This window comes from Delphinus delphis, chromosome 1, assembly GCF_949987515.2.
Source record: "Delphinus delphis chromosome 1, mDelDel1.2, whole genome shotgun sequence".
In the NCBI taxonomy this organism is placed as follows: Eukaryota; Metazoa; Chordata; class Mammalia; order Artiodactyla; family Delphinidae; genus Delphinus; species Delphinus delphis.
Window position 1 is genome coordinate 25914963 of NC_082683.1, and position 24121 is coordinate 25939083.

General features: G+C 52.3%; 1 protein-coding gene across 1 annotated transcript in view; it reads right to left on the reverse strand.

Moving 5' to 3' along the window:
• Positions 1 to 18412, reverse strand: part of TRIM62 (tripartite motif containing 62) — a 32029-nt gene extending 13617 nt beyond the window's left edge. Inside the window, exons 1-3 of the mRNA XM_060003509.1 lie at positions 18400 to 18412; positions 17438 to 17962; positions 3703 to 3798 (exon numbers count right to left, since the gene is read on the reverse strand). Coding sequence (XP_059859492.1) covers positions 3703 to 3798; positions 17438 to 17845 — 504 coding nt within the window. The 5' untranslated portion in view covers positions 17846 to 17962; positions 18400 to 18412. The remainder of the gene's footprint in view (positions 1 to 3702; positions 3799 to 17437; positions 17963 to 18399) is intronic.
• Positions 18413 to 24121: the final 5709 nt, after the last annotated feature.

Below are 24121 nucleotides of genomic sequence, written 5' to 3' on the forward strand. Positions count from 1 at the left end.
GGGTATACAACGACATTGCAGGGCTATCTATGGTAAGTGAGGGAACATTCACAAAGTGCATGGTATTGTTTGAGGTGCAGACCCAGAGCCTGATTATTAAAACACTGGAACAGGCACATCCTAGAAGTCTTCATGGAGAGATGACTTCTGAGCTGGGGCCTGAACGACGGGCAGGATGTCAGTTGGGCGGTGCGGGCAGCGGGCCGAGGGGACAGCACGAGGCAGGATGACACTGGGTACACAAGTGCAGCTCGGCTGCAGCAGCAGCGTGTGGGGCCTGCCTCTGCAATTTGACTTTGTGGGATCCTGGCTGGGAGTTCACGGAGTCAGAGACCCTGCTGTGTTCAGTGCCCAGGGCTCTGTGGGAGGCTCCACAAAGGCTCAATTAGGGCCTGTTCCCTCCCAGTCGTCGCGGCTGGCTGCGGGCTGCCTGCGGCAGGAAGAGCTGCTGGCAGTGGGCCAGCCTCCCTGCGCATGCCCACCCAGTATGCAGGGCAGACAAAGGGGGTGGCCGAGAGGCTGGGGATAAAGGGCCAGGCTGCCTGTGGCCTCCGGGAGCCCCCTCACCCAGGGAGGGCCAAGGCTCCGGCAGCGGCAGGTCACGGTGGGGAAGCTGGGGCCTGCCCTCCCTGCACCGTCCGCCACTGCTCTCCAAAGAGCCCCAGATCTCATGGCCACCCCTTCCGGCTGCTCTTCGGCCAATCTGCAGCAGCGTTTGGACCAAGGGCCACCCTCTACTAATAGAAACTTCTGGTTTGCCTCCCACCTCTGTGGCTGCTCCCTCCCTGCCACCCCTGTTCCTGAGGACTCGTCCAGGCTGGCTCCTTTGTTCACACCCCACGACTCCCACTGCTTCGAGGATGGCTTCCAAGTCCATTTCGAAGGTCTTACACGTCTCTTGAGCGCCACATTCATCTCTCCACCTGCCTCCTCCACGCATGCCCCTGGGTCCCACCAACTCACTGGTTCCATGTGTCAACTCCACATCTTTGTCAACAAACTTGCTGCCAGAGTGATCCTTCTAACGTGCAAACTGGGTCACAGCCTACCTCGTCTTTAGGAAACCTTCTTGGCTCCTTGATGACTAGTACAGTGCTAAATTTCTTAGCCTGGAATTCAGAGTCCTTAATCTGATCCCTGCTTACCTCTCTAGTGCTGCTGCATCATAATTCCACCTGCCTAGAGTGGACCCCTCCCCCAGCAAATGCTTTATTCAACTGACAAACTCCTACTCATCCTGCAAGACTCAGATCAAAAGCCACCTTCTCTGTGATACCTTCCTTAACTTTTCCAGGCAGTTAAATAGCTAAATGTTCCCAGAGCATTTTGTAAATATTCTGAATATACTGCCCCACATTTTATGTGGCTTCCCAGTTAGTGGATGAACCCCTTCTTCCTTAGCCCTGCATCCCAGAGCCTGGCACAAGGCTGATGGTCAGGACCTGCTTGAGAGGTAAAGGAGGGAGGGGTCTTGCCCAAGATTGCTCTGTAGAAGTGGGTGCAGACTCCATCTTCTCTCTCAGGTAGGGGTCCAGTGTCCCCAGGACAAGAGGAGAGAAAGAGGCTGGGAGAGGGCAGCTCAGAAGTGGAATATCAGCCACCCCAGGAGCCCGAAATATGTCCCTGATGGGTTCTCCAGGCCTACCCGGCTTGCAGCCCACAAAGCCAGAGATCTCGCTGAGGACATTCCAGCATGAGGCTGGAATATGCACTAGGCTCAGACAGAACTGGACAGTAAGGTCTCAATTAGCTCCTTATTAGCTGTGGGGCCTTAGGCCTGTCCCTCAACCTCTCTGGGCCTCAGTTTCCTTGGCAATAAAATGGAGACAACAACTATTCCTATCTCAAAAGGTGTATCTTTTCCCCCCACTCATTTGTTCCACAACTATTTACTGTGTGCTAGACACCGTGTAGGTTCTGGGGAATCCTGCAGTCATGGAGGGGACATTCTGTGCGGTTCGGCGAGACAATGAATGGGGAACACAGTTCCCAGCACAGAGAAAGGTTCAGCTAAACCGGTGTGTCCCATTTACTCCAGTTTTTTCTAGGGCAGAGCCAGCCCCGCCCCACTCCCAATCCCTTCAGTCACAATTGGGAGAGCAGCTCCCACCCTGACCCACCACATCCCTGGGAACACACTGGGGCCTGGAAGAGCTGGGGCCATTTCAGAACGACACGCTGCCAAGAATGCGTCACTCGGTCAGGGCCGACCAAGGAAAACACTGGGCTGGGGGAGGGAGCTCAGACAGGCCCTCAGGCCGGGCCACTGGAGGGGCAGGCGCCACAGGAAAGCCGAGTCAGGCACCAGGTGAAATATGACCCCCAAAGCATCCATAGGCATTTCTTGTATAAACATCCCAGTCCAGACAGGAAGCAGGGCTGGGGGAACTGGAGGGGAAGGTGGCCCCAGAGGACACCCCAGAGGTAGACAGATGGACAGGAAGGCAGGGGAGGAAAAGGTCAGCGGAGAAAAACAATGCGGGTGGGGAGTGGAGAGAACAGAATGCTGGGGAGAAGAAACAGACCATAATATTCCCCTCTCATCCAGACAGAGGCTTCCATTTGCTTCTCTTCACCTGAGAGGTGTGGGATCACCAGGCAGGTGGGGAAAATGAGGCTGTGAGAAGCAAAGAGGCCAGAGTCCTGTGACTGCTTCCCAGCTGATGCCCACTGAGGGTCCTGCCTGGAGGCACTCCAGAGTGTTCTCTGAAGAGATGTTCGTCATGACCTCCCTAAGACCCCACAGTGGGTTGGTGGCCAAGGTGGGGCACAGGTCTGGACCTCCAATGGCCTCTCCAGGCCTCAGGGGGCCCTCTGGAGGCCCAGAGCATTCCAAAGGCTCTGCTTCAGCTGCTGCTGGCAGTGGCACCCCTGCAAATGGAGTGGAGCCACACTGAAATCACCCAAGAGCTTAGCAGTCAGGTCTGGGTCCCCAGTGCTTGGTTCCAGAAGGACAGCAGAAATCAGAGCAAGCCTTGCCCAGTTAGGGGTGTCTGTGGGGGACTTGGAGGGAGCCCCTTGGAAGTGTGCTAGGATCCAGAAGATCACAGCTGGAAGGAGCCTGGCAGAGTCCCTACAGCACGGATGGGAAGACTAGGGGCCCAGATAAGTATGCAGTTTACCCAAAGTCACACAGCACGGTAGTGGCTGGATCAGAACCCAGGGCCTTCCTCTCAGGTCAAGAAAAAAGGCTTTTCTTTTCAAACCACTGTGGCCAGAGCCTGCAGGGTTTGACGCTACTTTTCAGGGTCTATATCTCCAGTCAGAGTTGAAGAGGGGAGCTGATACCAGGGCTGAGCCACAAATCATCAGGAGGGCTTCGAAGGAACATTCTCAGGATTGGTTCCTTGGGCAATGGGTGTGTTTAGCAACGGGAGAAAAAAAAAAAAGAGACTAGGTACATTCTTCCAGCCCCGCAGGACGCCAGGGTTTTCGAAAGAGTCCCTGGTCCCACCTCAACTTTCACCCAAAGCAGGAAGGGAGAAAGGATCCCACTTGCCCTCAGTCATCTTGGAGTGGGTCCCCGCCCCATTTACCTTCAGGGAAGCCCCAGCCTCTGCCCCACCCCCATGCCCCGGCCTAACACCTGGAGTTTGGACCCTCAAAGCCCCTCCCCCACAGCAGGCCCAAAGCCACGCCCCTCAACTTCCCAACTGGCCCTGCCCCCACGAAGCCCCTCCCCCACGTCCAGGCCTGGCTCACCTTGGTCTCCGCCAGCTGCCTCTTGAGCAGCTGCAGCGCCTCCGTGTGCTCCCGCTCACTGTCCTGAAGGGCCTGAAGCTGCTCCTTCAGCTCCCTCTGGAACACAGACAAGATCGGGATGGGGGCGCGGGTCAGATCCGGCCCGGGTATTCCGTGGTGATGCAGAGCCCAGGCCTGTCCGCTGCGGGCACTGGAGGCTATCCTGGCCCCGTCTGTCTCCTGCCCCAGCACCCGCCTCCCTTCACAGTTTAACAACCACCACGTTCCGCAGAGTCTGTCTCCTAACTATCTCCAGAGTCTGTTCCCATCTTCCATCTGGAGTTTTGCAACAGCCTCCTCTCTGGCCATCCTAGGGGCTCTGGTCTCCCTGTTTCCAATCTACCTCCACATACTTTCTGACCCACCCTGATTTGCTGGCCAAGACTCCTTGCTTAGAATCCTCTGGCAGGAACCAAGCCTGTACTGCTGTCCAGGGCTATGACTGACTGCCAACATCCCCTGAGCGCTTCCGGTGGGCTAGGCACTGTTCTTAGACCTTGGCTTGTCATTTAATCCTCTCAATAACCCTGAGGTAGGCACTATTATCAGCCCCCTTTTCCGATGGAAACACTGGCCCCGAGGCATACAGCTAAGCATGCAGGGGTAGTGCCAGAAATGGAACTCAGGAAGTCTGGTTCTGGAAACCATGATCGTGACACCAGGTGACATGTTTTCTATAGTGATGACACCCATGATGAACAACAACAAAAATCCATGATAGACAACAGGTCAAATTTTTAAATAAGGACAGGATCGGTATTGCTCATTTTTCCTTTGCATCTGGTTCCTATACGGCTCAGCATGACACTGCTAGTCATCTTGTCTTTATTTAAAAATATGATATTTTGTTCATCATGGGGGTTTTGGCATTAATTTTGATTTTTAAAAATTGCATTAGATATTATCTTGATTACTGAGTTTTGGGGCGCCTGCTTCAATTTTGCACCTGAAGCAAGTGCCTCAGTCCCCTGTCCCTAGTCCCACCTCTGTCTTCACCATCCTTCCGCCATCACTCCCAACCGGCCAAAGCCGTCTTCTTCCTGTGCCTCACGCTGGGCTTGTTTCAGCCTTATGACTTTGCACTTGCTGCTTCCTCTGCCTGGCGCACTTCACTCTCAGATTTTCTCCCTGTGATTCCTTTGTAGCATTAACGTATCAACTCAGATGCTGCCTCCTCGGAGAGGTCTTGCCTGACCAGCCCATGCACAGCAGCATCCCTTCCACCCTCCTGTTTCGTGGTCTCCATAGCACCTCCTGCTGTCCATGATCTTGCATATTTATTTGACATTGTGTTTACTGTTCATCTCCTCCATTGGCATGTGAGTTTTATGAGGGCAAGAATCTTGTCTGGCTTGTCCACTGTTCCATCCCCAATGCTTAGAATAGTGTCCAGCACACAGTAGGGTCTCAATAAGTATTTGCCAAATGAATGAATGGGGTATGGAGGCTGGTGGCCCCCAGTACTTCTGGACTTTTAGCCCATTGTATCACAGCTCGTTGTTCTTCTGGCTGTCCATTATCCATCCCCATGCAGGACAGGTCCTCCCTACTGTTTTCTCTCTATATCCCCCGTACCCATCAATGGCCTGGCACTGAGATGGGGCTCAAGGAAGTTTGCTTTGGGAGTGAATTTCCAAGGAAAGAGCCTCTGAGCAGGGCCCGGGCTCCCTAGTCAGCCTGGGCTGTGAGTGATGCCAGGGAGCTGACTTCCCTGTTCACACTCACCTCCTGCCCACTCATCCCGTCAGAGCAGGGAGGGCCGTCAGAAAACATCTAGTCCAACTAATTCTACAGACTAAATAGCAACATGAGAAAATGGTCATGATGACACACTAAGGGAAGCATGTAGAAAACAAAATGATCTGTGCTTACTATCCCTTATTCACTCAACAAGTATTTACTGAGCAATTATGATGTACCAGGCACTGTTGAGGCACTCGGGACACAGCAGAGAACCAGACAGATGCAGTCCCTACTAATAGGGATCTTCCAGTCTAGTGGGGAAGACAGATAATAACAAGGAAAATAATAAAAGAATCAGAGAGCTACCCATTATGGTCTATGCTCTAGAGAAAATAAAGCTGAACGGGATGGGTGGTGAATTTAGGTAGCGTGTCAGGGAAGGCTTCTCTGTGGAGGTCACACTTGAGATGACAGCTGAAGGATGAAGAGGAGGCAGCCTTGAAAATACGAGTGAGATAGAAAAATTGGAATAGCTGGTTTTGCGGGAGTAGAGAGCTTACACAGACATAATGACTGGAACTCTGGTAGCCATCTCAGGCTCTAAGGCAGCCAGAAAGATGGATGTGGCAGGCTGAAACCAGAGAAATAGAAGGAAGATGCAGCCGGGGTCCCTGATGGGGTAGCCACACCATCACTGCACTCAGTGATATGCTAGGAAGCTTGCCCTCTGGAAAAAAGAAAAACAGCCCCAATTTATAGTGTTGGCCAATTTCCTTGGTGTAAAGGCTCCCCACAAAGCCAATTTGAAGCTCTCCATGTGAGGTCACCGGATGCAGAGCTGGGAAGAGATTTGCACAACTAGTTCTCAGGAACTGGGACAAGCTGGCTCTGGCACACCACTGCCTGGGGTCCTGTCCTATAGACCTGTTTTACGTGGGAGAGAAATACACCCCTATCTAATTTCAGCTACTCTGGGCAGCTCTCTATTACTAACAGCTGGAAGTCATTCCTAATAGATTCATGTGCATCAGAGCCACTGGAACAGACGGATCGCTTTCACCTAAGACTACTCCTCTCTGACTGCCTGGGGTCTGTCCAGCTTGGGACATAGTCTGCTAGAGACACAGATTTTGAGGAGATGAATCAAATGCTACAACCCTTCCCCTTGGTGGTCCTCATAGACCCAGCCACCCAGGCAGCTCTTCAGAGTCTCTGAGAAAACTGCCCTGGAGGCCACGTTCCTCATATCACTCAGGGCACCCCAGGGACACGGTCAAATTCCTCCCTGCTTTCAAGGCCAGGGAACAACGGGATCCCGGGAGTAATGGAACACTCATTCGTCCATTCCGCAAACATGTGCTGAATGAGGCCTCCTTGGGCCCCACGTGCTGCTGTGTCAGCGACAGGGAGAGGGATAGGTATGAGTCTCAACCCATGATGCCTCAGGAAGTGTGCAGATGGGCTGGGGGGAGACAGGGACATAGACACTCAATCACAGTGGATGCTGGAACAGTGGTACAGGACCCCAAAACTGCCCCTCCTCCACGTTCCCCATCACAGTGAAGGGCACCCCCCACCCCCGCTGCCATCCAAGCCAGAAATCTGGGGGTCACCCTTGACATGGCCCACGCCCCCAATCCAATCAGTCATCAAGCTTGCCCTGGAATTTGTTCTCTCCTCTCTATACCCACCACCCTGGTTCAGTTTTCATCACTTCTTTTCTGGACTGTGGCCCCAGGCTCCTCCCTGCCCCACAGAGCAGCTGGGGTAATCGTTTGACAGGGCAGATGTGTCCCTGCCTCTCCTCCCCAGGCCACTGCAGGATTTCTACATTGTCTGGGAAGGAAGAAGGGCACGAAGCCTGAGTGTGGCATTCAAGCCCCTTCACTACTGGCCCCAAATTTCTTCTCCAGCCTTTTCTTTTCATCCAGACCTGTACTGTTCAATACAGTAGCCACTAGCCACATGCGGCTATTGAAATTCAAATGAATTTAAATGAAATACAATTGAAATTCCGTTCCTCGGTTATACCAGTTGCACCAGGTTGCACATTTCAAGTGCTCAATAGCTCCAGGTGACCAGTGGCTACGGTATCAGCACAGATGCAGAACACTTCCATTATCCCAGAAAGTTCCACTGGACAGCGCAGCTCTAGACGCACTAAACAACTTGCAGTGCTCTTCACCAGGCCTTTGCACATGCTGTTCCCTCTGTCTGGAATGCTCACCCACATGGTTTTCTCCACTTGTCAGGCTCGTGCTCATCTCGTAAGATCTAGATCAGACATCACCTCCAATGAGAAGCCATACCCCAAACTCCATTCTGTCCCCAGACAATCCTCTGTGTACAGAGCCTTCCCTCATACTATCTGGCACACACTGTATCTTAACAGCAAGGTGACCTGTCAGTTTTCTCCATGAGATATGGGCTCTTAGGCCAGGGACTGTGTCAGATAGATTTTCACACTATCAGTACCTAGGACAGGGCCAGGCACAGAGTTTACGGAATGAATCTGCCCACAGAAGAGTCTGGGCTGGGTCAGAGCTCACCTCCAAAAGGGTAGGAGGAGATCCCAGGGAGACAGCTCTCCTCAGGTGGGCTACTGAGCCTGAGGGAACAGCTAACTTAGGAAAAACAAAACCTAGAACCCACAGAGCAAGACTAGGAGGCAGCCTGCACTTTGTCACCCCCTCTGCCTTCCCTCCTTCCAGGCCTGGGACCAGACCTGATTCCCTGGGTTAGGAGACTGGCTTTGCCACCCACTAGCTGTGTGACGTTGGGCAGGTACCCCAACCTCTCTGTGCCCCAGTCCCTCGTCTGTGAAATGGGGATAATAATACCTCCCAGGGTTGGGAGGGTGAAATGAGATAACAGTAAGAAGTGTTTAACCACAGTGGAGAGCCTGGCCACACTGGCTGCTCGGGAGACAGAGAGGTCACCGTGTCCCACATGAGGCTCCCGGGTCACTTCTCCACGTCCCCATCGTTCACTATGTCCTGGCCCCTTCTTTCCTCCTCAGATGGCCAGAGCAGGAAGGAGCCCCAGGGACCATCTGGTCCAACAATCTGGATTTCTAGAACAAGAAACTGAGGTCCAAGAAAAGTGACTGAGTGGCCCATGGCCACACAGCTTTACAGAGAACCAACTGGAAAATTTCCTCCCAGCAAAGATCAGACAGGAAACAGGAAGCTGTTGATAAACTCCTAAGCAATAGAGCTAACTGTGAGGAAGGACACTGGCCATGCCGGAGGCTCAGAACCATGTCTGGAGGTGGTATGGTTTGGGTTTGAACTTCACAGGCATCATGTCACTTAATTCTCACAACAGCCTCATGAGGTTAGTGCCTTTATCACCTCAGTCTCACAGAGAGGGAAATGGAGGCTCAGAGAGGTCAGGCAGGTTGCCTAAGGTCACACAGCCCATAAGAGTCAGAAGTGGGAATTTGAGTGACTCCAAAATCCATGCTGGAAACCGCTCGGCCTCTCTGCCTCCCGCTCAGTTCAATACAGCCATCACGTCCGGGCACCCACGGTCAGGCGAAGTGCCAGCTGCTCCGAGTCTGCAGGTTCTAGGGGAGGCAGAAATGCGGATAGGTAGACTGTAAGGGAGAGCAGGACAATGCAGAGGGAACACCAGGAAGCCGGCTGTGTGTGTGACACCCTCCCTCCCACCTCAGCTTCCAAACCTGTGAAGTGCAGCTAATGACAGTGCCAGCTCTGTGGTTGCTGTGAGGATTAGGTGACTTAATACCTGACCTGAAGTGAGGCACAGGAAATGCTCAGTCACTCGTAGTTATTGTCATTATCATCACGATAATTATAATTGTATGTGAGGGCTTCCCTGGTGGCGCAGTGGTTAAGGATCCGCCTGCCAATGCAGGGGACGCGGGTTCGAGCCCTGGTCCGGGAAGATCCCACATGCCGCAGAGCCACTAAGCCCGTGTGCCACAACTGCTGAGCCTGAGCTCTACAGCCTGCGAGCCACAACTACTGAGGCCCGCGTGCCACAACTACTGAAGCCCGCGCGCCTAGAGCCTTAGGCGCGCAACAAGCTCCGCAACAAGGGAAGCCACCGCAGTGAGAAGCCCCTGCACCTCAACGAAGAGTAGCCCCTGCTCGCCACAACTAGAGAAACCTCGCGGGCAGCAACGAAGACACAACGCAGACAAAAACAAAAAATTTAAAAAAAAATTGTATGTGCAATAGAGACTCAGAACTGTGGGAGTTTCTTGGTGAGAGTTTATTTCTGATGGGAGGATCAGGGAAGATGGATGGATGGATGGATGGATGGATGGGCAGGGTCACTTCAAGTCTCCAGGGCAGGGCCAGAGCATTCCAGGTGGAGAGAACAGGAAGCGGGGGCGGGGGGGGGGGGCGCAGTTGGGGATGGTGGGAGCCAGGTGTGTGGGTGGAGTTACAAGCTGGAAAGGCCAGTGGGGCTAGCAGGGGTGAGGGCAGTGTGGGTGGGGTGGAGGATGCCTTGGAGGTCAGCCTGGGGAAGCTGGACACAGCAGGCCCCATCAACTCTGGGGCAGGGCAGGAATCAGGGATGGGAGGAGGGCCCTTCTGAGGGCAGAACCATAGCTCTGTACCCCTCCCTCTGGAGAGAGGTCAGACTCAGGGCTGGTGCAGACCTAAGCACACAATTATGCAAATACGTCAGCTGAGAGGCTCTGGGGCTCGGGCAGCCACTGAGGGGGAGAACAGACAGCCAGGGCTCACATGCCCCAAAGGCCAGACCTCCCCTCCTACAACGCCATCCCTCTCCCGGCCCAGAGGAAAAAGCTGTTGCTGGAAGCCATCTCCCCTGGCTTCAGGGACCGACACCCTCTCCCCCCGACCCCCGGTCACTAAGCAGTGCTGCCCAGTGGAAATAGCATAAACTTGGGTGTCAGAAAAACCTGGGTTTGAATCCTGCCTGCGTGCCCTTGGGTAGATCATTTCCTCCCCTCTCAGTGTCCACCTCTCAGAGCCTTATCTATAAAATGAGGACCGGAGTCACTCGCGGGGGTGCGATGAGGATTAAATGAGATGACACCCTTGAAGGGCCCAGCATGACGTGGCGCACAGTAGGTGCTCAAGGCCCCCTCCCCTTCTCCGTGCCCAGTTACTGCCTTCTCTTCCCCTCTCTGCCCCAAGGGGACGCCAAATCTTCACATGGCAAACTGAACTTGCCCCTTTTCTCCTTTCCCCCAATCTCTCTTCTACTCGCAGCCCTCTGATGTCCTGGTCCTCCCGACAGACCTGAACTCTCATACATCTTCTCTGCCTCCGAGCCCCAACCCTGTCCACTCTGAGCCTCGCGGTCTCTGGCAGGCAGCACCTCATGGCTGCTCCCCTTCCTCCAGGCTGCCCCCCACCTGTCCCACCTGCACGCTGCCCCTCAGTGCACACCGACCAGGCCAGCCTCGCCTGCTCCAACATGTTCCTGGCTCCCCCGAATCTCCAGGATCAAGTCCAAGCTCCTTGGGTAGGGGTGGCACCTTCGAGGCCCTTCATGAGCTGGTCAAGCCTCACTTTCCCATCCCTTCCCCTGCAGCTACAATGAATCACTGGCTTCCCTCCATGCCTGCCCCTGGCTGACTCAGATCATCTGAGTCTGAGTTCTAGCTTCAGCGACACTTATTGGGTATGTGGTCTTAGGCACAGTTTCTGAGCCTCAGTTTCCTTATGTATAAAAAGGGGCAATGAGGGGCTTCCCTGGTGGCGCAGTGGTTGAGAGTCCGCCTGCCGATGCAGGGGACGCGGGTTTGTGCCCCGGTCTGGGAAGATCCCACACGCCGCGGAGCGGCTGGGCCCGTGAGCCATGGCCGCTGAGCCTGCGCGTCCGGAGCCTGTGCTCTGCAACGCGAGGGGCCACAACAGTGAGAGGCCCGCGTACCGTAAAAAAAAAAAAAAAAAATAAGGGGCAATGAGACCCACCTCCTAGGGCTGCTGTGAGGATTAAACGAGAAAGGGTGCCTGCCCCCGGCACTCTCTGCACCCAGGCAGTGGGGCTGTGGATGTTGTTACTCCCTCTGTCTGTAACGTCTCCTTTCTCTGCTCTCAGGATTCAGCTCAGTTGTCAGCTCCAGGGGGACCTGGGCAACCCTGACGTATGGCCAGAGGAGCCTAGGACATGACCTTGAGGCTTCTGGGCCCATCCCCCAAGAACCACTGCAGGGTCAAGCTTGTCCTGCTCTCTTCTGGGCCCAGGACCTGGCCCTCAGTTAGCTACAGCAGAAGTGTTGACTGAAGAAATTATTGAATGAATCCCTGAATCCAAGATAGAACCATCTCCAAATCCTCCACACCTGCCCCAGTGTTCAAGCAGAATTCAAGGTCCGCAAGGTAAATGATGCTGTGAAAATAGCACTGGACTGAGATTCCAGGGAGCTGGGCTCTGGACCAACCTCGGGCAAGTCAGTTTCCCCATCTGTAAAGTGGGGAGAGGATGGAAGTGGATGGTTTCTGAGGTACCTCCCCATTTGGATGCTCCCTGAGGCAGTTAGGGTTTTGGTGAGGAGGTTGAGTTCTGAGCCAGACAGACCCGAGTCTGAATCCCAGCTCTGCCTCCTGCTCGCAGTGTGGCCTTCGGCAAGTTACTGAGCCTCTCAGCCTCAACGTTTTCTTCTGTGAAATGGGGCTGATCCTAGCCCCACTGGGGGAGTAGGGAAAGGGAAAACGGCTGCTGTGAGGATTCAATGCCCGTAACAGCACCTGGCACATGACAAGGGTCCAATACCCTCTGACTAGAGTTTTTTTTAGGGTTGTTACTGTTTCTGTTGTCACTTCCTACCAGATCCTTTTCTCTCTAGAAAATAAACATCCTGGGGCCCCAACTTCAATTCTGAGTTTTGACACCGTGGCCTGTGCTTAGCCAAGGTGTCCTGGATGAACAGGCTTTCCTGGCTGCTGACTGACAGACACCTGTGAAGAGGGAAGTAGAGATGCTAACAGCAGCCCAGGGTCTGACCCATTGCCAGCCTCGCCCCCATGGAGGCTGCTCTTTGCACACAAATCCTGCCCTCTCTTGGGAAAAGTAACATCAGAGCCCACTTCCCCAGGACACAGACAACCTGGCTGCCTCCCTGTCCACAGCACAAAATAAAGCACCTTCACATCAGTTGTCTCTGGATACGCAGCAACTCCCTCTCCCTCTTTATACATTAAGTGGACAGTTTTGTTCTTATTTCCACTTCCCAAGCTGGGAAACGGTGCAGAGAAGGCAGCACCTTCCACTCAGCTGGAAGAAGCCAGCACCAGGATTTGAATCCAGTCCCCCAGCTCTGTTCTTTCCCCGTGTGGCTGCCTCAGCATCTCTGAATCCCTATGCCCAACTCCTCAGGGCTCCCATCCCAGGCTGATCCACTGCTGTCTCCCTTGGCACGAAGGAGGCCTTGGGAAGGGCTCCAGTGGTCACATGAGACCTGGAGAGGGTGGCTGGGACTGCATCCAATCCCTCCTCTGGAGGTTAGGAAGCTGAGAAGGCCAGAGAGCCGGATGCCATGCCTGAGCAAGATGACAGCCAGCACCTGCCCTCGGTGCATCAGCTGGCACGGGCAGACTGTGTCCTTAGCCTGACCCTGTGCTGAGTACACTTGAAATACAAAGACAGACAGGGTGCGGGGGAGACAACTACCCAGCCCTCAGAGGCAGCTCCGAGGCCATGTGTGGCCAGTTAGCTAAGCTTCAGATCCTGTCCCTGCCATTTACCATCTGGGTGACCAAACAAGTCACTGAATTCCTCTGAGCCTCTGTTTTCTTATCTGTAAAAAGAATAAATTACAGTACCCACTCGACAGGGTGTTATGAAGATTACATGAGGCAATATCAGAAAAGCGCTTAGTATAGTCCCAGGCAGTGGGCTAGGGCTCAGTAAGCATTGGCCGAGAAGCCCCCAAACCCTTCTGAGATGGGGCTCCTTCCATCCTCTTTGCTCTATGGTCCAGTGCTCAGCAGTGAAAAAAAAAGGGAAGGTACATGCACACATGCACACACACACACACACACACACACTCACACACACACAAAAAACATGCTCACATGCCGTTTACACAACAAAAATTCTGTAGAACTATAAAGCAAATCTTTGAGAAAAAGACCATGTTTTTCCAAGGGGTAGAATTATGGGGGATTTAAACTTTTACATTATATAGCTCTGTTTATTATGTTAATTTTATAATCAGAAAAAATAAAAATATTTAAAAATTGTCGTGTGCTGTGTGCCAGGCACAGCATCAGGCACTTTTGATACAGCCTCCCTCACCCCTACAGCACCCTTCCCAGGAAGGTCATGTTATCCCCACGTTCTAGATGAGCCGGTGGAGGCTTAGAGAAGTGAAGTGATCTGACCAAGGGCACACAGATTACCAGTGACGATGCCAGGATCTGACCCCAGTACTGGAATCTGGGGTACAAAGCGATTCTGCCTGGCAGGTCAGGGGAAGCTTCATGAAGGAGGTGATATCTGCGCTGAGCCTGGAAAGCTGAGTAGGATTTCTGTAGGCCTGGGTTCTCAGTCAGGGGTGATGTTGACGCTGGAGGACATTTGATGAAGCCTGGAGACGTTCTCGGTTGTCAGAGCTTGGGGTGGGTGGTGCTACTGGCATCCAGTGGGTGGAGGCCAGGGATGGTGCGAAACATCCTACGGTGCATAGGACTGCCTTGCATCACAAAGACTTATCTGGCCCCAAATGTCAATAGTGCCAAATATGATGTAACATACTAGAGCTGTCATTTATCCAGTGCTTACTATGTGTCAAGTTCTGTACCAAGTTCTTGCAAATGTTGTCTTACTTATTTCAACCCCATTATTCCCATGCTGTGAACGAGGGACCTGCGGCTCAGAGATGATAAGGAACTTCCCAGAGGTCACACAGCCAGAAAATAGGAGTGCAAGATTCGAGCTGCCTGAATACAAAGCCAGAGCCTTTCACCTTTCTGCTCTGCCACCTCCAGGATTTATAATAAATGAAAAAAGCTCCAGGCCAACTGCTAAGCAGCCGGGTGTGAGGAGGAGTAGCCTCCTCTGGCCTCAAGGCCTTGGGAAAGGTCCCCCCTACCCCGGGGCATTTCCCCATCTGTCAAATGAAGTTTGCATCAGGCGATCTCCAAGGCCCTGCCAGCTCTGAGTCTGTTATTCTCCAGGAGAGGGGTCCAAGGCTCCAGGAGCCCTGGGGACAAACCACCAGCTGCTGGGAGAGGAAGGAGTGTGATGGGCAGGCTCAGCCTCATTTCCAGTGCATAACTAGCTAATGAGCCCCACTTCCCCATGAAGAGAGGGGGTGGGGTGGGGTGGGTGGGGAGTGGCTTGAACCTCACCCAGGAGCTTACTTCTCCAGGGGGAGGCATGTTTCTCTGCTACTTTCTTGCCAAGCCCAAAGGAGGCACCAAAGCAAGGCCTCCTGCTCAAGTGAGAGGCAGCTCTGGGCATTTGCCCAGCTGGGCACATGAGTTCTCAGAGGTAGAAGGAGAAAGAATGGGAGCACTTGCCGATCCAGCCCCTACCAAGTGCCAGGCATCTCAACACAGGTTCATCTCAGGTCAGCCTCATGAAAATCCTGGTAGGAAAGAATCACCCTGACCCCGGTTTACAGGCGAGAGAATCAAGGCTTCCATGTGCTGATTACACAGACAGTGCTAAAGGAAGGTTTGGAACCCAGGTGTGACTGACCCCAGGACAGTACACTAGAGGGTAAGTGAGTGGCAGTCCTTTTTTTCTTTTCACCCAAGAATGACAGTGTTTCAATAACGTTTGGGGAAAATATATGTTCATTTTCTCCTGCCTGCCCCAGATCATGGAATGGACTGAAAAAAACCACAACACAATAATTTGGATTTCCTGGTTTGCGGACAGGGGAACCAAGCCTTGGAACACAGAGTTCTCTCCAGCTAGCAAGTCAGACAGGGAGAGGAGGGGGTGAGCAGGAGGGGTGGGATCCAGCCAGGGTCAGGCTGAGCTTTCCCGGCCGGTGCTCTCACTGTCTGGCAGTCTGGCTTTGGGTAAGTCACATCACCTCTCTGGACCTCAGTCTGCACATCTACATAATGAAGAGGTTGGGCAGATGGTTTCAGACGAGTCCCTTCAAACTCACGACCTGCACCTAGTCCTGTCCAAGCTTCTCTCCTCTTCCCTGTTTATGTGATTTCATAGACGGGGAGATGGGGATACCAGTGCCTGACCCTGATTTACAAGGGGCTCTGGGGGTGGACGGTCAATGCCAATCTTGTGCAAGCTCCCAGAGCCACCAACTCTTGCTCTCCATCCTCAAACAGCCAAACTTGAAGAGAGTCAGTGGTGGTTGGGGATTAAAGGGACAAGGAGCGGGTGAGGTGAACATGGAGTCATTTCTCCTAATAGGGCCAGGGCATCTGCTGGTGCAGGCTGGCTCACAGAGACTCATGTATAAGTTGGGGGGGGGTGACCCCCTACAACAGGGAAAATAGTTATTTCGCTCCTGCTTAAGGAGTCAAAAACCTTCTTCTTCTGAAGGCTTCACAGCCTGGGCCAGCTCAGGTCAGGACTAGTCATTCATTCAGCCTTTACTGATGTTCACTGTGGGCCAGGCCTTGTGGCAGGATTTGGGGCCATAGATATGATGACTAAGAGACTTCTCTTGGGGACTGTGTGCTAGCCTGGTATCCCAAGGCCAAACACACGGGGCTACTAGATTTAAATGGTTTAGCTTGAGAAAAAGATTCCAGGCTCAAATAACCTTGGGAATCATTTTATTAAACACAGCAAAATGGGTTTCTTTGCTACAAGATTTCTCCAAGCCTTTAATATGCAAATGTACATTGAGAATCCTCCAAGGAGGGTATAGAGAATATACTATATATCCCAAATGTAGCTAATCTTGGAACACTGTTTTTTTTAAAAAACATTATACTTATTAACAAAGATTGGGAAGATGTAGCTCTAATGCTATTGTTTTGGCCAGTGGAGCTTAGAGAAGGCTTACACAGAGAGGGCATTTGAGCAGGGCTTTGAGAGTTGAGTAGGAGTTAGTCCGTGAGGACAGGAAGGCTTAAGGGAGACCAATCACAGTCCTAGGCTGACTATGTTCAGGTTACCCTGCATGTACTGTTTCATTTAGTCCTCAAGGTCCTGATGCTGGTGACAGAGCTAAGGAGGTCACCAAAAGTCCCTGGAGACTTCTAGAGGTCCACCTCCCTCGCTTTTCTTGAATCACCTCACCTCGGGGCCTTATTCTCCAAATCTTGAGTCTTTAAGTCCTGTCCTCACTCTCAACTTGGCCTCTACTGTGATTTAAACCCAGAATGGTCTTTACAGTATCTGAACTTGATCCCAGCCGTAGCCCCTCATACACCTTGGCCTAGCCCCTGGCACCAAACCTGCTCTCTCAGCAGTTTGCTGACACTCATTTAGACCCTCTCTTAGATTTAACCCTGACCTGCCCAGAGCGATCTAGCCCACGTACTGCTCCCCAGGCCCTGATGCATACCTGATTGAACCCCGGGTCATCATGCCCCAAAGCCTGCAGCTCAGCTACTCCGTATAGTCCAGACTCATCCTCGGATGGCGGCCCCACCTCCTGTCTAGCCCCGACTTTGTCCCATTCCCCATCTGTGTCTTTGTCTCCAACTCAGTCCTGAACCCTTCTTACGTGGGTCCTGTCTCCAGGTCCAGCCCCATGACCCCTTACAGTGGCCCTGCCCTTGCCCAGCTCTGATTCGGCTCCGTCCCTAACCTTGTCCAGGCGGTACCTGGTTCAGCTCTGATTTCATCTGTCCCTGCCGTTCTACTCCATTAGTGATCTCTCCCCAACTATGGACCCACCCGCCCCCCACTTCAGGTCTCTCTGAGACCCCGCCTGGTGAGCACTGCCCAAGGCCCCACCCTCAACACCGCCTCCTCGCCGCGGCCCCGCCCCGTCCTAATTCTGATAGGGCCCTGACCCTGCCGGCGGCCCCGCCCCATGGCAATTCTGACTGGGCCCTGCCTGCGGTCCAACCCTGACCCCGCCCCCGGTCCGGCCCCGCCCCCGCCCCAGGCCCGCCAAGCGGCTCACCTGCAACTCCTCGAAGGCGTCATCGATGCCCGTGACCTGGTGCTGCTCATGCAGCGCGGGTTCATCGCAGAAAAAGCAAAGCAGCGCGCGGTCCGTGAGGCAGAAGAGCTTGACCTTGTCGTGTGCCTGGCAGGGTCGCGCGGCACGGCGTGCACTGAGGATGGCGTCCAGGGGGAAGGCGCTGTAGCGCTCCACGATGTTGGCCAGCTTGAGGCTGGGCGCGAGCGCGGGCTCGGCAAACGTGCGCCGGCACTCGGGGCAGTCGCGGGCGCCCTGAGCCTCCTGCCTCACCCAGTGCTCGGTGATGCAGCGGCGGCAGAAGTAGTGCTCGCAGCCCAGGCTCACCGGGTCCTGGTAGATGCTCAGACAGATAGAGCAGAGCAGCTCATCCTTGAGGCTGCACGCCATGGCGCCGGGGACGGCGGAGAGGGTCCCCCGAGATGCAGGGGGCCGGCTGGAGAGCGCGACGCTGTCGGGGACAGCACCTAGGGATGGGTGCGGGGAGCAGGCCCGGAGAAGCAGGAGCTACAGGAGAAGGAATGGGTGCTGTCTCGGAGTGGGGTAACGCGAGTAAGAGGTGTGGGGTAGAGACTACCCGGGAAGCGAGCCCAGGAAGGTGGTCTCGAGGCAGAGGGTGACCCGGAGCGATGGGTGCTGGAGGGAGGGAGCCGTAGGTGTCTGAGGGAAGGTGCACCTAGCAAGAAGCTTCTCGGGAAAGGGGCAGTCAGAAGGGATGTGTGCTGGGAGAAGGGGCTCTAGGAGGGGGGCGGAGGCCTTGGGGGGCTGCAATACCGGTATGGGTGCGGTGGGGGGAGGGGGAGAAGCTGGGGATGGGGAATTCAGGGGGAGGGGAAGCCCGGCAGAGCCTCACCTCGGCTGTGCCTGGCAGAGGAGAGGAGGGCTGTGAGCACGCTCAGCTGCCCGATCCAGGCCCCAAGACCCGGCCCCGCGCGGCCCCTTACCCCCGCCGGCTCAGCGGCCACTGCTCCGGTCCGAGCGCAGCCTCTCAACCCGGAACCAGCCGAGCCTGAGTAGCCGGCGGAGGCGGCTCCCTCCCCGCCCCCGAGGGCGGGGCCTCAGCGACTCCACCCCCGCAGCGGGCGGGGGAGAGGAGGGGCGTGGCCCGGCCTGCAGCCAGCTGACCCCCTCCCCGCCCCCACCATTCTCCAGCTCCCGGGGGTGCGAAACCCAGCTGTTCCTTCAGGGTGTGCACTTGGAACAACATCCAGGTCTCGCTTGGGGTCCCTGCGGCGGATGGGGGCTGGGGAGCAGCTAATTTGAGAGGATAACGAATAAAGGAGGCATATCTTGTTGGATCATCAATGTGAAGATTTGGGAAAAATATTTTGTATTAAAACAAACACGGATATGTTGTTTAATCTGCATAGAATACAACTTTTGCATAAGATATAAAGATAAAACTCGAGAAATACCCTGCTTGCTTAGAGCAATTTCAAGTCCCTCACACTCCGAAGCCCTGGGGTCCCATTTCCTCTTCACTTTCTTAAGGAGTGCTAGCTGGAGAAGTTGGAGAGCCCTGGCCCTGACTAATGTCTGACCCAAGGAGTTGTCTCCACTCAGCAGACATTTCTGGAGTGCTATATTGTGTGCGTGGGGGTGGAGGTGGAAGGGGGAGGAGGGAGAAGGGGAGAGGGAGGAAGAGTAATAGGAGACCTTGACTTGTATGCCAGATGGAGAGGGGATAAGGGATTTCTAGGCAGAGGGGGCAACATGTGCAAGAGCATGGAGGCGTGAAAGGGGAAGGCACATTTGGGGAAGTGCAAGTGGTTCTCTACTGTTGGGGGTGGGGTGGGAAAGGGGCTAGGGTGAGGTGGAGGACATTGAGGGTCATGGTGATGGATTTCCTGAAAGCATTGGGCTTTCAAGCAGGGGAATGAACTGGTCTGATGTGGGTTTCAGGAAGCAAGGAGATGCTCATTATCCCACCAGCAAGATGAAGGCGGGGATGCTTTCTGATGTGTCTGCATATGTGCAGCGCTCTTTGAACAGTGAAGGTATGTCACCGAATAACAGTAGCAAAGATGTGGATTTCAGGAAGAGAGACTGGGCATCAGTAGATTACCATTGTCATAGTGCCTGCGGGAGATGAGACCTGAACTGGGGCCGTGAGAGTGCATAAGGAGAGAAAACCAGGGCACTGAAAATATAGACACTACGAAATTTTGTAATGGATTGAATACGGGGTGAGAAGGAAGGAGGCATGAGGGTGGCTCCCCCAGGTTTCTGGCTCCTCCAGCAATATCTTCACTGGAGTTAAACTTTATTAAGGCACAATTTAAGAAAAAGCTTGAGGTTTATGCCTCTGCTGTTTATGTGTCCTCCATCACATCATCGTCTGGTTCCATGTCTCCATCATTGCCAGAAACAAGTTGGTAGCTCATGCAGCAACCGTTCATTGACTTTTCCTTGCAGTCAGAGCCTTGATTTTGTTCAGGTGGCCCCCTTCCCCACGTGACAAAGGAATGGCTGACCTCAGCCCAGCTCTAGCGGTAAATCCCGTTTGGTCCAAGTCTGTCATGGTGGTTGCATTCCTCTTACCAGTGATGATTTTTTTTTTTTGAAATTGGGTAAATTGTAATAGATTTGTATCCTAAGAGACCATTAATTAGCATGAGTTAATCATTTTTCTTTAAATCTTTTTTTTTTAACATCTTTATTGGGGTATAATTGCTTTACAATGGTGTGTTAGTTTCTGCTTTATAACAAAGTGAATCAGTTATACATATACATATGTTCCCATATCTCTTCCCTCTTGCATCTCCCTCCCTCCCACCCTCCCTATCCTACCCCTCCAGGCGGTCACAAAGCACCTAGCTGATCTCCGTGTGCTATGCGGCTGCTTCCCACTAGCTGTCTACCTTACATTTGGTAGTGTATATATGTCCATGCCTCTCTCTCACTTTGTCACAGCTCACCCTTCCCCCTCCCCATATCCTCAAGTCCGTTCTCCAGTAGGTCTGTGTCTTTATTCCTGTCTTACCCCTAGGTTCTTCATGACATTTTTTTTCTTAAATTCCATATATATGTGTTAGCATACGGTATTTGTCTTTCTCTTTCTGACTTACTTCACTCTGTATGACAGACTCTATGTCTATCCACCTCATTACAAATAGCTCAATTTCATTTCTTTTTATGGCTGAGTAATATTCCATTGTATATATGTGCCACATCTTCTTTATCCATTCGTCCGATGATGGGCACTTAGGTTGTTTCCATCTCCGGGCCCTTGTAAATAGAGCTGCAATGAACATTTTGGTACATGACTCTTTTTGAATTACGGTTTTCTCAGGGTATATGCCCAGTAGTGGGATTGCTGGGTCATATGGTAGTAAATTTACAAGCAGCTCATGCAGCTCAATAACAAAAAAACAAACAACCCAATCCCAAAATGGGCAGAAGACCTAAATAGACATTTCTCCAAAGAAGATATACAGACTGCCAACAAACACATGAAAGAATGCTCAACATCATTAATCATTAGAGAAATGCAAATCCAAACTACAATGAGATATCATCTCACACCAGTCAGAGTGGCCATCATCAAAAAATCTAGAAACAGTAAATGCTGGAGAGGGTGTGGAGAAAAGGGAACACTCCTGCACTGCTGGTGGGAATGTGAATTGGTTCAGCCACTATGGAGAACAGTATGGAGTTTCCTTAAAAAACTACAAATAGAACCAGTGATGATTTGCGTTTAGACCTGTGATGCAAGTCTGGCCTGAAAAACCAGAGGGGAAGCCTGTGGCAGGGAGGTGGCTTTTGCAAAGGGTCTCTTCCCTTTCAAAAACAGTCTGCCCCCTTGGCTGGATGTGGATGTGTTTGGTGGTGATACTTGGAATTGCTCCCAGTCTGAGGATGCAGCCAACACGTGACAGAGGTGGGGAGAATCCTGGGAAAGAGGAGCTAGTGCACTGATGCAGAGCCTAGACTTTTGGATATATGAGATGGTCCATCTTATTGCTTAAGCAGGTTTAATAGCAGTGTGCTGTCTCTTGGCAAACATAAGAATCCCAAATGATGCACTGATATGCACGTCCAATTTTTTTTTTGTAAAGAAGGCAGGGTCTAAATTATTGCAGCCTTTGAAATGAAATGAAAAAAGGCTTGATGATGGATGAAACAGTGGGTTTCATTTAATTCAACATGTAATCCACCCTCCTCTTCTATAGCAATATAATACCTGGAGAACTGGCTAGGCCACCAGACACTGCATTTTCCAGCTGCTCTTGCACTTCAGTGTGGCTTTGTGACTAAATCCTTTCCAATAAAAAGTAAATAGAAATAGTCCTAAGGCTTTTGCTCTTCTGTGTTCCATTTCCTCTTGCCTCGAGTTGAAACACAGATGTGTAAGGAACCCAGCTTCAGTAATGCTTCAAAGAGGCTGACAGAGCAAAGATAAGGAAGGAACCTGGGTTCCTGAATGACTGCATGGAGTGGAGCCACCCACCAACGTGGACTAGAGAATGAGAAATAAACTTCCATTTTCTAGAAGCCATTGTATTTTCGGGCTCTGTTGCAGCAGCTTAGTCTACCCCATGCTACTCTACAGCTGTTTTTAGAAGAGGCTTTGGTACTATTTTATGCTATTGTCTAAATCCTTTCAGTAGCTAAGTTCCTCTTAATATCCAGCACCAATATCTTCTGAAGTGTAAAGAGCATTGTTTTGTTTTTTTTGTTTTTTTTGTTTTTGCAGTACGCGGGCCTCTCACTGCTGTGGCCTCTCCCATTGCGGAGCACAGGCTCCGGAGCGCAGGCTCAGTGGCCATGGCTCACGGGCCCAGCTGCTCCGTGGCATGTGGGATCTTCCCGGACCGGGGCACGAACCTGCGTCCCCTGCATCGGCAGGCGGACTCTCAACCACTGCGCCACCAGGGAAGCCCAACAGCACGGTTTTCTCTGGCTGAAAGTCACAGTCTCTTGGGCCCTTCACAATACTTTCCAGCTTTTAGTCTTTTCACCCTTCTAGCTGTTGTTCTTCTAAACTTACCCCATCTCCATTAAGATGCTGAACACTACACTCCCGCAGACTACTGGTTATACTTAAGTTTGGCAAGTCATTGACCTTTCTGGATCTGTTTCCCCAACCTGATGTGGTTGAGGGGTCTGAACCAAGACTTCCTGATCCTGACTGCAGTGTATGCCACCCACTTCTATTCATCTCTAAAAAAAACCTCAGGAGTTTAAAAAAAGTTTTTTTCACAGCTATCCAAGAGATGTTGTTGAGTGAAAAGAAAAAGGGAGACCCAAATACACACAGATACACAGACATGGACACACGCAGTCCTACCCATGCTCACAGGCATTATTGTGCATAGCAAAAACCTGTAGAACACTACAGCAATCCTAACCGTGTTTATCTGTGGGCTAGGGTAGGGGGAGGACTTTAATTATGACACTGCATAGTTCTGTTTATTATTTAATTTTATAATCAGAAAAAATATTTGCTGTACAGCAGAGACTGGCATAACATTGTAAATCAACTATACTTCAATTAAAAAAAAAGAAAAAAGAAAGACACATTTGATTCTCATTATTCATGGACTCTGTATTTGCAAGTTTGCCCACCCCTCAAATTTACGTGGAACCCCCAATCAATACTTGAGGTGTTTTCACTGTCACCTGTGGACATACACAGGCCCAGGGTGGCAAAAATTTAGATTGCCCAACACGCATGTTCCCAGGAGAGGTGGAACCAGGGGACATTCTGCCTTCTTCTTTCAGCTCTCATTGTCAACTTTTTGTGGTCTATTCCATGCCACGTTTTTCTCACTTTGGGGCTTTTTGTTGATTTTTCTGTCTTAAAATAAGTCCCAAGGGCTTCCCTGGTGGCGCAGTGGTTGAGAGTCCGCCTGCCGATGCAGGGGACACGGGTTCGTGCCCCGGTCTGGGAGGATCCCACATGCCATGGAGCGGCTGGGCCCGTGGGCCATGGCCGCTGAGCCTGTGCGTCCGGAGCCTGTGCTCCGCAATGGGAGAGGCCACAACAGTGAGAGGCCCGTGTACCGCAAAAAAAAAAAAAAAAAGTCCCAAGCGCGGTACTGAAGGGCTGTCTAGTGTTCCCAAGTGCACGAAGGCTGTGATGGGCATTGGGGAGAAAATACGTGTGTTTGATAAGCTTCATTCAGGCGTGAGTTATAGTGCTGTTGGCCATGAGTTCGACGTTAATGAAACAACAACATATATTAAATAAGGCGTCTTTAAACAGAAACACACATAAAACAAGGTTATGTATTGATCGGTTGATGAAAATGTGGCCAGAGGCTCGCAGGAACCTAACGCTGTATTTCCTCAAGGGGCAATGATTCAATATTCCCTATTTCAGTCTCTGCAGCAACTTAGTAGAACATAACTACATGAATGTCAAGAGTCACCTGTATTTAAAGTTGTGTCTAACAGCAGCCATCAATGTGAGGTACCAACCCTCATGCCTCCTTCTGTCCAGGTAACATTGATTCAGTCCCGTCCAAGGGGGAGGGGCAAGAGAATGAACATGGATTGAGCCACTCCTGTGCACCAGATACTGCACTAGGTGCTTGGTGTCCGTGGCTTTATTTAACCCTCACAGCAGCCCTCCAGACTTGTCATTTTTCTCCCCCTTTGCAGATGAGGAAACCGCAGCTCAGAGGAGTGACGTGACTTGCCTCAAGCCACAGCAAGTAAGAG